Raw genomic sequence first — 15,100 nt, forward strand, 5'->3', positions numbered from 1 at the left:
AAGTCACTCACCCAGCTCGTCCTCATTGCCCAGCTATCCAGGAGCCTACCGTGGGCTGAAGCAGGCCAGGGCACAAGCTGCAAACTCAGCCTGTCTTTGATAGTAGGTAAAGCAAGGTTCTGGGGAAGGAGGCATTTGAGGAGTTCAGAGTTTTGTTCCCATAGGAGCAAAGCCAAAAGGCTTTGCAGAAAAGGCAGGAAGAAAATGGCAGAGGTGCAGATTCAGAGATGGAAGTCCCCTCGAGTAACAGCCTTTTGTGTGCTCAATATCCTGCAGAGTTCTGCCCTTCATCAGAATCCCTACCAGTCTTCCCAACTACTCTGTGATGTGTGCACAGATAAGGAAAGGGAAGTCTGGGGAGGTTAAACAACTTGCCCAAGGTCTCACAGCAAGTAGTGGCAGATCTGGATTTGAATCCAGCCCCTTGGGATTCCTGGCCAGAGATCTTTATCACTCAGCTACAGGCCTCACAGGCCAGCTGGTAGTGTGCCTGTGGAGACCACACATGGAGGCCCAGGAGCCAGGTGGTTCCCAGATTCCCCCCTCCCCGATGCTAGGTCTCCCCACCTTCAGCCGACTGAGGACCTGGGATCACTGATTTTGCCAGCAACACCCTGCCAAGAACCGTTCTTGGAACAAACTGACTGGCATTGTAGCTCTGATCTCCACCTAGGCCTATGTGAAGGGTGCCTCATAGGAGGTGATTTCAGTTCTCAGTCGTAAATGACTAAAGGAAACAGGAGAGGTCATCCCTACCCCAGGGTCTGGCTTGTGCTCTCCCCCCACCCCTCCACGTTCGAAAAGGACAGATGAGATAGCCACTGGCAGTGGGGGTGGCTCTCCCCAAGGCTTGTCTAGAAGAATAAGCATGCTGCCTAAGAGAGAGAGCTGGGAGAGCTCCGGGAGGGCCCAGAAAGGCGGAAGCTGATGGTCAGCAATGGCTCAAGAGTGGGAGGAAGAAGAGACTTGGAGATCTCAGCCTTAGCACTGCATTCCTGCCCCGATTAATTCCAGCAGATTCTGAGAAGCAAAGACCAGACAGGGGTCTCTGAGTTCTGGTCTGTTCAGCTGCCTGCACCACCCTCAGGACAGTTCTGCCCTGGGAACAGTCAGGAAGCTCACTCTGACTGTGAGGGTCTAACCCTTACAGCTCCTGCCAGCTAAGGCCCTTGGGGCTCTGCCAGGACTCAGTCCGGTAGTTCATCCAAAGGGAAACAAGGCAAGGAGTGGAAAGGAGCTGCTGGAGGCTTCAGGCCCCTTCACGCTCCCACCCAGGCCCCTCATACTCAGTGTAAGCAGAGGGAGGAGGTCAGGGCTGCTCCAACTGCCACGGGGGCCCTCTTGAGGCAGAGTTCCCAAATGAGGTTGAGGTAGGGGGTTTCAAAAACCACACCAAACAGCTCTTACAGGTACACACCCGGCTCTAACAGTATAAAAATGTAGGGAAGAGGGCAAAATACCAAATTCCTTGGGGTGAGGAGTAGTAGGAAAGGATGGGACAGGGGGAGCCAAGGGGACCCAGCTGAGCTATAAAACCCATTTTTTCAAAAATGAGTGGATAGATATGTTGCCTAAGAGGCAAGGCAGTGTGGTGGTAAGGACAAGAAACAGAGGCAAACGCCTGGGTTCAAATCCCCACTCCAGCACTTGCAAGGTGCAAGTCTCCACGCCTCAGGTTCTCTATCTGTACGATGTTTGTAGCTCATGGGTTAATGTCAGGATTAAATGGGTTAATATTTGTTTCTGCTAGTATTTTTTAAATTAATGAAGAACAAAATAAAAGAAAAAAAATAAGACAAAAACAAGCCTGTCCCTAGACCATGGCTTTTCAGGAAAGCCGGCCTTTGTGCCAGGCTGGGGCTGCTGGCCCTCAATTTCCTTTGGACTGCTGCCTGATTGCTGCCTGATTGCTCACTGCTGGGCTCCCGACTGGCCTTCGATGACCAGAACCGGGGGGCAGGAGGCAGAGGAGGGCAGCAATAGAGGAAGAAACTGCGCTCAAAATGCCCTAGCAGGATTAGCAGGCAGCTCTGGTTCCCAAGCAGCTTTCCCATGGCGGGGTGGGTGAGGCACACCCGTGCCCAGGGACACTCTCGGCCTCCGCAGTCCAGCCATTCCCAGAGACTCAGGGCCTAGGAAACCCTCTAGCCCAACCCGCGACCACACAGAGGAGGGCACCTGGCACAGAGAGGTCAAACAGTGAGCACTGAGCTAAGCCAGGACCAAAAGTTAGAAAGAGGAAGGAATTCACTTACAGATCATTCTTAACTGTCCTTGAGTCATGCATCAAACCTGATTCAATCTTAAATGTCATTTATAAACACTTTTCCAGGTAACATTTATTCTGGAAGCCCTAGGCTCTTGCCTCCAACCAAGAAACACAACCCTTTCAGCCCTGGGAGCCCTGACCTTGCCAGGTGTCCAGGGAGGAAAGGGTCCAGCCCTGATCCAAGCCCAGAGCTATGAGGCCACACTCAGGAGGGGCAGTGAGGGCCAAGTCTGTCCTTGGGGAGAGACTAATCCAGCTGGATCCAGCTTGTGAACCCAACAGGAGTAGGGGTAATGCTCAGCTTCAAGACCTGCAATGCCCCCATCTCCTCACATCTGAGAGCAAAGGAGCACAGCAGCAAGGAGCAAGGAGGTAAAAGAGACTGAGTTCAGTCCTGTCTCTGCCAGGTACTAGCACGTTCTTAACCTCTGAGCCTTAGTTTCCCCATCTGTAAAATGAGAGCAATAATAATATCTACTTTCTCGGCTTCTTGTAAGGATCTTGATATTGGGATTAAAAGTCCATGGCACGGGCCTCGCACTGGAGGAGTTCTCGACACACAGTATTGTTGTGGTGGCTGTTATTCTCTCCACAGCTGTTTACTGAGCACTCACTGTGTTTCATGCCCTGTGCTGGGCACTAAGATTCCAGCAGGGAAGAGGACAGATGTGGCCCAGGCCCAGCCCTTTTTGATCCAAACCATCATTCCTGAAACCCCCACCTCAACATGGTCATCAAGCCTTGTGGCCTTGGCAGTCCCAGCTCCATCTGTCCCCACACCCTACGGACTGTGGTCACCCCCCCTGCCCCACCCATGGGGTTGCCCACCACAGCTGGGCGGCTCCCCAGCTGCACCCTGCTTCAAAGCCTGCCAGCAAGCTCTGGGGTGGCTGCCGCAGCCCGGCATACACTTGGGGCCGCCCCGCCTGGACTCCGGCTGTACCCAGCAGAGACCTCACTGCTGCTGCCGCAGAGCTCTCCACAGGCTGCCTCTCAGCGTCCCCGAGGGCCCACCCACCCTCTGCCTGCCTGGCCACCAGGCCAGCCACAGAGCCATCTGATTTGAATGAAACTTCAAACTTAATGACTTTCATGCTGGTTATTTAAAACGCAATGTAATTTTCTTAAACACCCTATTATTTCCTTTGATAGCTACAAAGCTTCCCCCAATCCTATAAGCATGTTTATTTTTAGGGAAAAGAGTGGTTTGCAGTTGGTCATAGAGACCATAGGGAGAGGGAACCCACAGAAAGCAGGGCAAAGAGTCAACCCTAGCAGCCTGGAGCCCCACAGCCACCCTGCCTTCTGCTGGGGCAGGCTCTCCACCAACACCAAGGAGTCCTAGGCAGGCCCCTGCCCTGCTCACACAGCACATCAACCAGTGGCCCTCCTGTCCACCATCTGACAGTGGCCAGGTCCCCCTTCCTGTGCTCCCTCTCCACAGGGCCCCAGTGTCCTCATCTGTAAGATGGCTCCCCATGGACATTCCAGGCATGTAAGGGGCTGGGGAAAGTGTCGTGGGGCCATCGACCCCTAGCTGCCTCCTCTTGGCTCTTCCAGACCTTCTGCCCTGGGTAAGGCCTTGGGGTCCAAAGCTCTGACCAGCTGGATGAGATCTATGCCCAGATAAAGTGGCCCCAGGCAGTGGCTGCCCACACTGGGAGGGTGGGAAGGTGTGGCCCTGCCAGTTGGGCCTCCCTAGCAAGGGAGGTGGCCTGGTGGTGGGTGTGTGTGCAGAGGTCAGCTGAGCCCCGCCAATGCGGGGCGTCCTCTAGGAGTCGCTATTTTTAGATTCCAGGCTTTCATGTGGCCAAATGATGTGGAGTTTACAAAGCATTGGTAATGCGTTTCAAATGGAGGCCCAGCAGACTGGGAGGCTGGGCCTGCTGCCACCAGAGCCAGGTCAGAGTTAGTCAGAATACCCTCAGCCTGGACTCCCATCACCTGTCCCTCCCTCCCCACGATCTCTTCTTGCCTGATGGGGAGGCTGGCCCTGGAGCAGTCCTTGCATTGCCCAGTAAGCCCCACCTGAGGCCCACTGGAGCCACAGGCCTCTCCAACCAATACCTATGTGAATCTCAGAAATCCTCTATGGCCAGAGATCCCCATTCCCATTTTAGAAGAGGAAACAGATCTAGAAAGGTTAATATATTTACTTGAGGTCACACAGCCAGGGGAGGAGTGGCTCTGGTCCCCTGGTTTCCTTCCCCATCACAGCCCCTGCCCTCATGGGCAAACTGGGCTTTCTGAGAAGGGGCAATTTGCCAGCCTAGACGTTGTGGGGTGGGGGAGCCCTAACCACGCAAACCCCTAAAGCCCACTGTTCCCTAGGAACATCCCACATCCTGCCCACCCATGCCTGCAGCCTCAGTCGCATGCTTGTCATTTGGAAGCAGATAGTGTGTTCCCATCCCTGGAGAGAAAAGAAGTTGGTTGTTTTAATGGGAGGGGTGAGAGGGGTAGTGGGAGCTTATTTGGCAGAGCGTCTGCTTCCTCTGATCTCCAGAGAGCTCTGGCTGTGGAGTTAGCTCAAGTATGAAGGCTATGTGTCACCAGTCTCCCTCTGGGCTCTAAAGCTGTGTCTGCTGGCACAGCCCAGGCAGGCAGACTCCATGGGTGGGACAGACTACATGGGCAGGCACCCACAGGAGACAGCCAGACTCATGCCCATCTTGGCCCCACCCCAGGCCAGGGCCCCTATCCAGCAAGGGACAGTGCCTCCACCCACCAGGGGACTGAGCCAAGGGGAGTCCCATGTTCCAACAGGACCAGAAGAGGCCAAACCCTCTGACCAGGACAAACCCACCTGGGTTGCAGCTCGGAGACTACACATGCCAAGGCTGATGCGGGCCACACCTTTTTAAGGGAGGGAGGTGACACCCAGGTCCAAACTCCAAGCATCACAGGTCTGCGAGCTGAGGCAGCAAACTGCCTGAAGGAAAGAGCTAACAGTGTCCTGGGTTCTGAGAGACCTTCCCCAGACTCCTGGGGCCCTGGAGTCCTGCTAGAGACAGTGCTGGGGAGAGGCGCTCTCCAAACCCCAGCTGAATCACCAATGGGCCTCTGGGGTTCAGTTCCCCTCAGTAAACAAGGAGCCAAGACCCTGACTCATGACCCTGGTGAGAGACTGAGAGTCAATGAAACAACATGACTATGGAACTCTCCACCTCTGAGGCACTCCTGTCTCGCATGTGCCAGCACGCTTGGGTCACCCCTGCCCAAAGCCCACCCTCTCCCTTGACCCTGCTCACACTCCTCTAATCACCCCTGTGCCTCCCAGTGTCCACCCTGCCCCAGCTGCCAGCTCTGCCTCCTTCGCCCTCCATGTCCAACTCAAACCACCTGCCGGTGGACACCCCCCTGCCCTTCTTGCTGCCAACGTGCTGCATGTGCCCACCAGCCACTCCTAGGCTCAGGAACCAGTGCTGCCTGGACATCAAGGTCACACACCAGGGCCTCAGTGCCAGCCCTCCTCCAGCTTCCCCTCATGCCCCTCGCAGACCTTGGGCTTCGGGTCACCCTTCCAGTGACTAAGAACATACTAACTTCTGCCTCTCCTCCTCTGCTCATGCTGTCCCCGTGCCCTAGAACGTTCTCCCACTCTCACTTGCACAGGTTCTGGACCAGCTGGAACCCTCCTCTTTCAGGAAGCATTCTTGGCTGCCCCCACTGGCCTCTCTCTCTCCTCAGTACCCTTTATCCAACTCGGGCAGAACCTCAAAGCCGACTTGGAGCCCCTTTGTCTTGCCAGGACTGAGCTCTGGGAGGGCAGGGGCAGCCGCCTTCTCTGGGCTGAGCCAAGGCCAAGTATACGCGGGTGTGGGGGAGGCTCAGTAAATGCCAGGAGGGGTCTGGACCCAGGATTCTAGATAGAGCAGGCACTATGTCACCCACCAGCTGAGGGCCAGGTGGGCTGACTATCCTCTTTGTACTGCCCCAGCGGAGCTGGCTGCTGAGCTGAGGAAGGGAGAGCGTCACAGACTCCAGTCCAGCCTCAGCTTCAGGAGTACTCCACCTGCTTGGCCCAGCATCCTTTATAAGGGCCATTCACACACAGTGTGAACAGTCCCTCCTACAGTGGCTTCCACTCGTAAAGCACTTACTATGTGCCGGGGACTTCACATACACCATCTCATTCCATCCTACAGTAACCCAAGGAGGTAGTAATCCTCATTATCCTTGTTTTTAGATGAGGAAACTAAGGCCCAGAGATTAAGTAACTTATGCAGGGCCACTCAACCAAGGAGTGGCAGACATGGTATTTGAGAGTGGATCTTCCAGACTCAATGCCTTCCCTTTCCACTCCTCTAAGGGGCCTTGGACAAGTCCCTTCCTTGACCTGGCCTTCCTGTCCCCACCTGCAGAAGGAGGGTTGTTACCCGAGGATCTGTGCACGGTACCGTTGGGGGAGGGGGAGCCCCTGTGACCTGATAAAACACCTGTTTCCTCCAACGGAGTCTTGTTTGTACACAGTGGCAGGAAGCAGCCAGTCACAAGGTAGGAGGGAGTGTGACTGCAGGGCTTCGGGACCGCAGCTGCCCAAGGGGCTCGGGGGGGAGGCTGTGGCTCCGCTTGCCCTTCCATGCGGCTCTGTGCCCACCCTGATCCAACCTGACCTCAGCAGTTATGCGACTTGAAAGCAGTGCCCCTGGAGCCCATTCTTACAGCTCAGCTAAACCTCCCTTCCTACAGGTGGGGTGTGGTCTCAGGAGACCATGGGCTGCTGGCAGCCTCAGGAGGGGATCACAAGCCCTCTCCACCTTCACCCTTACTCACACCTGAGTCTCAGGGTACCTGGGGAGGTAGGCAGTGCTGGTATGAATATCCCCATTTGCTGGCTGTGGAAACTGGCTCTGTGACACCCCGGTAGGGCCAGGGGAAGAATATCGGGGTCCTGGCGACCAACCCAGGGCTCCCTGTCAGCCCCTCCACCCTGCTGAGCTAGAGGAGTGGGCAGACAGCCCTAAAACTGCAGCCTTAGGGGACAGGGTGGGGCTTGGGTCTGCAGAATAGGCCTCCTTCATGGTGCTTTCCTGAAAGCCGTCCAAGGGGCACCTCGAAAGCAAAGTTCCACCCTGGGGGCAGCAGAGGAGGGCTGCAGACTTCCCAAATACTGCAGCCAGGACCACACAGCCCTCCAAGTCGGGAAAGAACGCAGGTCCAAATAACCTTTAAGTCCTACTGCCCACCACGAACCTATTACATGAACAACAAAAAGAGAAAACTCTGTGTTAGCTGTGCTTGGGCCCTGCAAGGAACCGTAGGGAACTGGGGCCGCAGGGAAGCAGAACACCGGGATTCTCCCCACTTCTTCCCCCAACAATTCCCTTTGGATATATGTTCCATGGAAATAATCAAAATGGAAACTAGGAGTGATTTGTATAGAACATCGTTCCCGCTGGCAAAGAAGGCAACCTGTGAACAAACTAGAAGCCACCTAGGGATAAACAAACAAGAAACATACAAAGATCTGACATGGGCACTGTCTGGGGGCCTGCGGACGCACCCCCACACCAGGGGAAGCATCAGGGCAAGAACGAGGGGGTGCATGCCGGGGGTGACCATGTGAGAAAAGGTCTGAGAGTGGTTCAGGGGCTAATACCCATGTGAGTCTTTTCCCTTTTTTTCTTACAAAATAGCATAAGCCCCTAACATCTTGTGTAAAGGGCTTCTATATGGCTGGGGAAGGGGGGGTCCCTTTCAGACAAATCTTTGGGGTGGTGAGAGAGGATTCTCAGGATGGAGTGAATGGCTATGGCCCCCATCCTGGCCCCAGGAATAGCACTTCCCCTCCCAAAAGTCCCTAGGTGAGGTAGGCCATCGAGGAGGGGTCTGTACACCTGAGTCCTGCCCCCAGGGTTCAGACCCCCAGACCCCTGTGGCCCAAAGTGGAGATATAGCCTTCCAGTTGGGAGTTCATGTGGGGCCGGCCTACCACTGAGCCACCACTGGCCCCAGAGGAGCCAGGACAACAAGGGAGGACAACAGAGGGCTAACCCACAACCCCCTGAGCCCAGGCACCCAGCACCTGGCACCTCCATTGCACTGCAGCCTCCAGTCCCCACTCCAAATCTGGGAGGAGGGCTCCCCACTCTCTTTGTGCAGATGAGGAAACTAAGGCTCAGAGATACTTCTGACAGGTGGGCTGTCTTTGGTCTAAGCATGGCAAGTCCCTCATAAACCAGCCAACCACCTTGGCCTGCAGAGCTGCCAGGGCGGACAAGGCAGCAGAGGCCCAGGGGGATGATGAAGGGTCCCACTTGGATGGCTAGAGGTCTCTCGAGGAGGTGACATTTGACTGATGACCAGAATGAGGAATAAGAAGGCGGCAGCTATGTGAAGAGCTGGGGAAGAGAATTCCAAGCTGAGGGAACAAGTGCAAATGTCCTGGGGTGGGAAAGAACCTGATGGTTGTAAAACATATCAAGACACTGAGGCGGCTGCTATTTGGAGAGAGAGAAAAAGTATGGTGCAGACGAGGAGGGGCAGGCAGCAGGGGCCAGCCACCCAGGCACTCAGGCTGTGGTAAGGTGTTCCGAGTTTACTCCAAGAGCAATGGGAAGCCACTGCAGGGTTAATCAGCCAAGAGATGGGATTGACTTATGTTTGGCTGCTTTGTGGAGCCTGGATTGGGGGTTAGGTTGGGAGCCGGGGTCGGGGCAGAAGGATCCTGGAGGAGGTAGTTATTGCCATCTGAGTGCTGGATGGCGAGGGCTTGGGCTTGGGGGTGGTGACTGAGATGGAGACGTGGAAGATGTTTGGAGGGGAGCCCAGGTGCCTGCCAGTCCCCTCTTTGTCTTCATCTGTCAGACAACTCTGCACCTTCAGGAAGCTGCTCAGCAGACCCTCCTCCACAGCCTAGGCAGGGCCAGCTCTGCCCATGATGCCCCCAGGAGGGCCTTTTGTGATGGTACTCCTCCAGCCAGGGCCTGGTTCGGGTCTATTCATCTGTCTCCTCTGCTCAGCTAGGCACTCCCAGAGGCAGAGGCTGGTTCTGATCCATCTGGCGCACAAAACCTGGTGCCCAGCCTGGTGCCAGACTCCCTCCTAACAGGCTTCCCTCCAACCAGAGCTGGTGATCGATCATCACTAACCTCCCCAGCAAGGCCTTGCTGCTCGCTCTCTGATGGGTGTGGAGGGCTGGGTGGGTGCATCTCCGCAGAGCTCCCCCAGACAGGCTGGCCATGTGTTAGCAGCACTTCCTTCCTTTGCTCAGGTCTTGTTCATACCCTCACCTCCCGCTCCTCCAAGGCTCATTCGCACAGCCCTCACCTGGACCTCAGACCTTGGAGTCAGGGAAGAGAAGCCCAATGGCCAGGAGCCCACGCATGAGTCCACTGCCTCAACTGGGCTGCTCCACACTGGAGCTGATGCCTGGCCTCCTGGCTTAGGGCACACCCAGGCACCAGGGTGGCTGTGGAGGTCAGGCACAGGGAAAGAGCCCCAAATCCCTTCAAGAGCTGAAAGACTCAGCTTTCTTTTGGATTGAGATGTGATTCACATACCATAAAATTCACCATTTTAAAATGTACAATTTAATGGCTTTTATACATTCACAAAGTTCTGCAACCACTCCCACTATCTAATTCCAGAATATATTCATCACCCCAAAAAGAAACCCCATACCCGTTAGCAGTCACCCCGCGTTCCCCTCTTCCTTCTGCCCCTGGCAACCACTCTACTTTCTGTCTCTATGGATTTGCCTATTCTGGACGTTTTATCTACACAGCAAAAGGCTAAGCAGCCTTCCAGGCTATAGGCTCCAAGTGGAGCCCATAGAAAGGGCCATGTGAGCGACACGGCCTCACATCCTTTTTGAGATGAGGATTTGCACCAGACTGTCGGTCCCCCGCACATCCAAGAGTCTAAGTTTCCCTAAGGAGTGATGCCTTACTCATCCCAGAATCTCCTCAAAGTCTGGCCCAGGACCAGCTCACTGGCCCTCCACTCCCCTCTGAATCTCAGAGCAGAGCAAAGAAAACAAAGCAAAAACAAGCAGTGGCTACTAGCCTAGGCTGCTAAGTGTCTGCAAGCCTACATGAGACGCCTGACAAACATCAGCCATGAAGTAAGCTTGACCTAATTCCCCCTTCCCCAAACTGTTTACAAGAATACCAAATACCAAATACCAAAAAGAAGCAAACTTTTTGGAAAAAAACCTCCCTGTCCCCTTGCAGTTGGCTGTGAGATGGTCATTCGGCCCATTGCTCCTGGCAAAGTTTGAGCTCCCTGCTCTAAGGTGTCCAACATGGTGGCCACATGGGCATTCCATCCACACATGGGCAGAGGGGGTCCCTGGCATGGGTTTTCCCTGTCTGCGGAGGACAAGTGATTGGCCTTGAGCTCCTCAGCACAACTGCTAACCACCTGCATTCTCTCAGAGAGGGCTGGGCAAAGGGTGAGGGGGCCTAGTTCTAAGGCCCATGGGCAGGGCTGGCCAGCGTGTCATCTGTCCCCTGCATGGGTTCAAGAAAGCATGGCTTTGGAAAAAGTCTCCAAAGGCAGTTTCTCCTCAGGGTCCCTAGAAGGGGCTCCTGACCCACTTTAAGAGCATCTTTTCTGATTCCAGACACATGAACCTTCAATGATGTGATAAATACGCTCCCAAACCAGGGCTCAGTCAATTTTGCTTTTTAAAACCCAACCATATTTTAAATGTCTACACAACTCTTCGCGTAACACAAGCTAACTACTTGTACTTGCTATTTGTTTGTTAAATATCAAGTTTGCTTAAAAGAGGCTCTCCTACATTCACCGACATCTTCCTTACCAAGTGTCACCCCAACGTAGGCCCTCGCCTCTGTCCTTGTCCCCAGCCCCATGGAGCAGCTGGTGCCAGGGCAGAGAAAGTCAGTGCCTGAGCCATCCTCCTCCTCCTGTGTTCCCAGAAGCCAGGCAGTGGGAGGCTGCAGCTGAGTAGGGAGGAGGATAAGGGAATTTGCCTCTCCTATAGGAGAGGGTGTGACACACAGAAATGCATCTTCTGTAGCTTGAGAAAGATCCTGAAGTTGAAAAAAATAAATGATCCAGGCTGGGGAAGTGGTGGTGTGCCTGCCCCCACCCCTGCTCCTCCCTATCCTGACTGCTGGAGTCGGCCGCCTGCCCGCCTACTCTTTGACCAGTGTAAGCTAAAGGACACCAAATGGTCCCACCACCACACCCTCACAGAGAACGAGGCCCTCCCACTCCAGGCACTCTCCCACCACTTGCCCACTCTGTGAAAGGAACTCAGAAACACTGCCTTTTCCCTGCTCCGCTGTGGAATCACAAGAAGCTGGAGGGGAGCCTGCCCTGCTAGGACCATCTTGGGGGCTAGGCCTTTGTCCAGTCATGGTTATCACAGTGACCCCTGCCCTCATCCAAGCAACTCACCTGCTGGTGGTTTGGCAGCGGTGGGTTATGTCAACTTGGCCCAAAATGTAAGGGTGTACACCTTATAGGAGGCCCAAAAAGCATCCTTATTAAGCATCTGCTTGTGCAGGGCTATATCAGGTAGCAAGGTCAGAGGGCGAGCCCCTCCCCAACAGACTTGGGAGGAAGCAAACACCTCATGGACTGAGCCACTCCAGAACAGAGAGTCAGACAGACAGACCACTCAACCAACATGCTCATTTTACAGATGAGGAAATGGGGGTCCAAAAGGCAAGGAGCTCATTTCTCGAGTCAACCATCTACCAGGTTTTCCATCCTGGGTTTCTGGAGTGAAGCCTCAATCTGCCTTCTCATCTCCCACCAGCTTCAGCATGAAACAGCTCTCAGAACCAACCCTCCTCACTCTTGATTTTAAACAGCCCAGCAATCACCCTCCTCCCTCTGGGTGACCTCCACCACTAGCCACATGAGCCTCCCACCGGCACTGGGCCCTATGTGCACCCAACACCTGCCCATCAGAGTCCCCCAAACCTTGCACGTACTCTAGGAGCTCTGACCTCACCCCTGACTCGAGCCAACTGAGGACAACCTGAAACACTAATCTGATTTTTTTTCTAAGTGTAGCTTTACTGCTCCAAAGCATTCAGAACGGGTTCTTCACACTTTAGGCCATCTGCACCAATGGGCAGAAAAGCATGGTTTGTAAAGATCATGAAATCTTTGCAAAGCACTGGGTACTTAAACCCAGTACTCCTGTGTATTTGCAAATTCATTAAACAGGCCCTTTACCAACACTACTGATTTGAAACACCCTTGCAAACCCTTCCTGGTGCGTTTGAGACCAAGCCAGCTTCATAAAAACCCACTTTCCACACATCGTTTTCAGGGTCTTTCTCTGGCAAGGGTGCACTCGTACCAATAAGGAAAGAGCGAGGAGAGCGTGTTTCTCCTGCACAAACAGGAGATCTGAAGCAGACCAGCTTGTCTACCCATTCCTCCAAGCAGAGAAGCTCGTGGGAGAGCTCCAAACGGCAGAGCTCACAGCTCAGACCACACTGCGAACACCACCCTCAGAAGGAGCGGCGGTGGTCTTGGCTGAAAAGCTCTCAGTAGACTCCACCCCAGCATCACCTAGCACCAGGTCAGGGCCTGCACATGCTTGTGAGCAAGCTAGGAAGACAACAGCCAACAGCTAGAGGGAAGGGGGCTGCTCAGAGCCGTCCCTTCTTCGTTCTGCAAAGTTCTCCTTCTGGTTCAGATCCCGCTGGGTGGATACGGGAAAAGAGACCAGAACAGAGTTCTCATGTATCTACTTTGTTGTAGGCAAAAGTCACTTCTCGCCCATGCCTCACATACGCGGTCAAGGAAGACACAGGCATAAGGCAGGCTGGGCTGCTGGGGCCACTTACCAGCGGGGGCTGCGGCTGGGGGTGCTGCCCTGCTCCGGAGGGGGGTGGGTAGTGCATGAGCAGATTGAAGGCGGAGTAGACGGTGTCTTTGTACATGCCGCTGGCGCACTCCGGGGCCTTCAGGCCTGGAAAAACCACAGCTGGGTCAGCCGCGCCAGCCCGGGCAGCTCGGGCTGAAGGCTGTCTGCTCTCCAGAGAAAAAATAAGAATTTCCAAGGGGTCGCCTTCAAGTTGGTGACTTGAGAAGGAACAGGCTGTGGGTGCCTGAAGTGCCAAGTTTTGACGAAGGACCCCTGGTCCAGGCCTCCCCTAGGCGGCCCCTACTTGACCCCCACCGGCCCTCGGGCCAAGGAACCTTGGCCACGGCTCCCTCCTCCAGACGAGGGGATTAGTCAGTCACCTGGGCAGGAGGGGAGGCGGAGATGGCGGGGGTCTGTTTACTCCTATAAAGGTCAGGGCACCGGAAGTGACTCGAGCCTGGCGGCGCCCGGGAAACCCGCCCCCCACTCCTCCCACCCCCTGGTTTTACCGCCTCCGGGAGCTGCAGCAGGGGGGAGGCACCCCCTCGGCGGCCCCTCTCCCCCGCGGAGGCCTTGGCGGGAGGAGGGGAGCCGGGCCGTGCAGAAACTCACCGTCCTCCAGAGACTCTGCAAGTTTGTCGGGGAAAAGTCTCTGCGAAGTGTGTTGCCGCCCGAGAGCCTGCGGGGAGATCCAGAGGGGCCGTGAGGGGCGCTGGGGCTCGGGGCCTGGGACGGGGGGGCTCTGAGGGATGGGGACCCCGAGGGCCACAGGAAGGAGCGGCGGGTCTGCACCAGCCGAGCCGAGCGCAGGGGCGGCACTCACCTCGGCCCCGACCTCGGCCTCGCCGCCGGCCCCGGCGCCGGCCCCCGGAACCCCCGCGCCGCCCGCCGCGACCTCGGACTCATTGACGAGCGACGACTTGAGCTCGGCCAGGTCGCGCTCGGGGCCCGCGGCGCTGTCGCGGCTCTTGTCGTCCTGCTCCTCGCCCTCGTCCTGGAAGGCCAGCAGCTCGTCCGGCGCGCCGAGGTCGTCGCCGCCGCCCGCGCCGCCCCCGCTCGAGTCCAGCTGCGGCATGATGCGCTCCGCCCGCGGGTGCGCGGGGCGCGGGAGTGCGGGGCGCGGAGCCGGCCCGGGAGGCGGCGAGCCCGGAGTCCGGACCTCGGAGTCCGGACCTCCGAGCCCGGAGCGCGGCGGGCGGAGCGCGGGCTGACTCCGCCTGGGCGGGCTGCGGGCGCGGGGCGCGGGCGCCAGGCTGAGCCGCTCCGGGAGCTGGCGGGTCCGAACATCAAAGGCGCCGCCGGCGGGGACGCCGGGGGCGGGCCCGGCCGAGGGGCGGGGCCAACGCGCCAGCCCCGCCCCTCTCCCGGGAGAGGCAGAGACGAGCCCAGTGGGCACAGTCTTAAAGGGCTCGCTCTCCGGGCGTGACGGGAGTGAGGCGTCAGACGAGCCTGGAAAGCATCACCCTTCTCCTGAAATGCGGGGACTCTAAAAGAGACTCCAGACCCCCGCTTCCTCACCTACAACGGGAGATTCCCACCCCGCGCCCAGGTTTCTCGCCCAGCTGCCAGGCCTTTAGAGAAACTCGAGCCAAGGTGTGAACTGAGTCGTGTGCCCTGGGCCCAGAATGTCCTGGGCTTGGACCTGGGGGTTCCTAGATCTTGGGGGCTGCTCGAGGCTGTGCTTGAACTCCAAGCCGGCAGGGTTAGAAGTCCAATTCTCTGCTGCGTCCTCCAGGCATAGGACAATCTGGGACCTCCTTCCAGGTCGCCCGCACACAGCGCAAACACGAGTATAAACCACGAGTGTATACCCCTTACACATTTATTGAGCTGCTGTTGCATACGGGGCTCATACATCACACATCTGTGATGGACCCCTTGGCCATGTGGCGGCTCCGAGGCACGAACACAGTCAGGAGGACAAGGAGGAAGTATCCCGCCTCCCGCATGCCGCCTCCGCATGCCGATCCTCCAGCAGACCCCCTACCCCCCACGACTCTCCCAACTCTATTCTACGCCTGGAACCTGGG

General features: G+C 56.4%; 1 protein-coding gene across 4 annotated transcripts in view; it reads right to left on the bottom strand.

Moving 5' to 3' along the window:
• Positions 1 to 14,375, bottom strand: part of TCF7 (transcription factor 7) — a 34,382-nt gene extending 20,007 nt beyond the window's left edge. For 2 of the 4 annotated variants that reach the window (XM_044780460.2, XM_070517368.1), the window contains exons 1-3: positions 13,894 to 14,280; positions 13,683 to 13,749; positions 13,051 to 13,175 (exon numbers count right to left, since the gene is read on the bottom strand). In XM_044780460.2, coding sequence (XP_044636395.1) covers positions 13,051 to 13,175; positions 13,683 to 13,749; positions 13,894 to 14,145 — 444 coding nt within the window. In that variant the 5' untranslated portion in view covers positions 14,146 to 14,280. Of the gene's footprint in view, positions 1 to 13,050; positions 13,176 to 13,682; positions 13,750 to 13,893 lie in introns of all 4 variants that reach the window. The other 2 variants (XM_044780457.2, XM_044780459.2) reach the window with 2 other exon arrangements.
• Positions 14,376 to 15,100: the final 725 nt, after the last annotated feature.

This window comes from Equus asinus, chromosome 9 (genome assembly GCF_041296235.1).
Source record: "Equus asinus isolate D_3611 breed Donkey chromosome 9, EquAss-T2T_v2, whole genome shotgun sequence".
Lineage (NCBI taxonomy): Eukaryota > Metazoa > Chordata > Mammalia > Perissodactyla > Equidae > Equus > Equus asinus.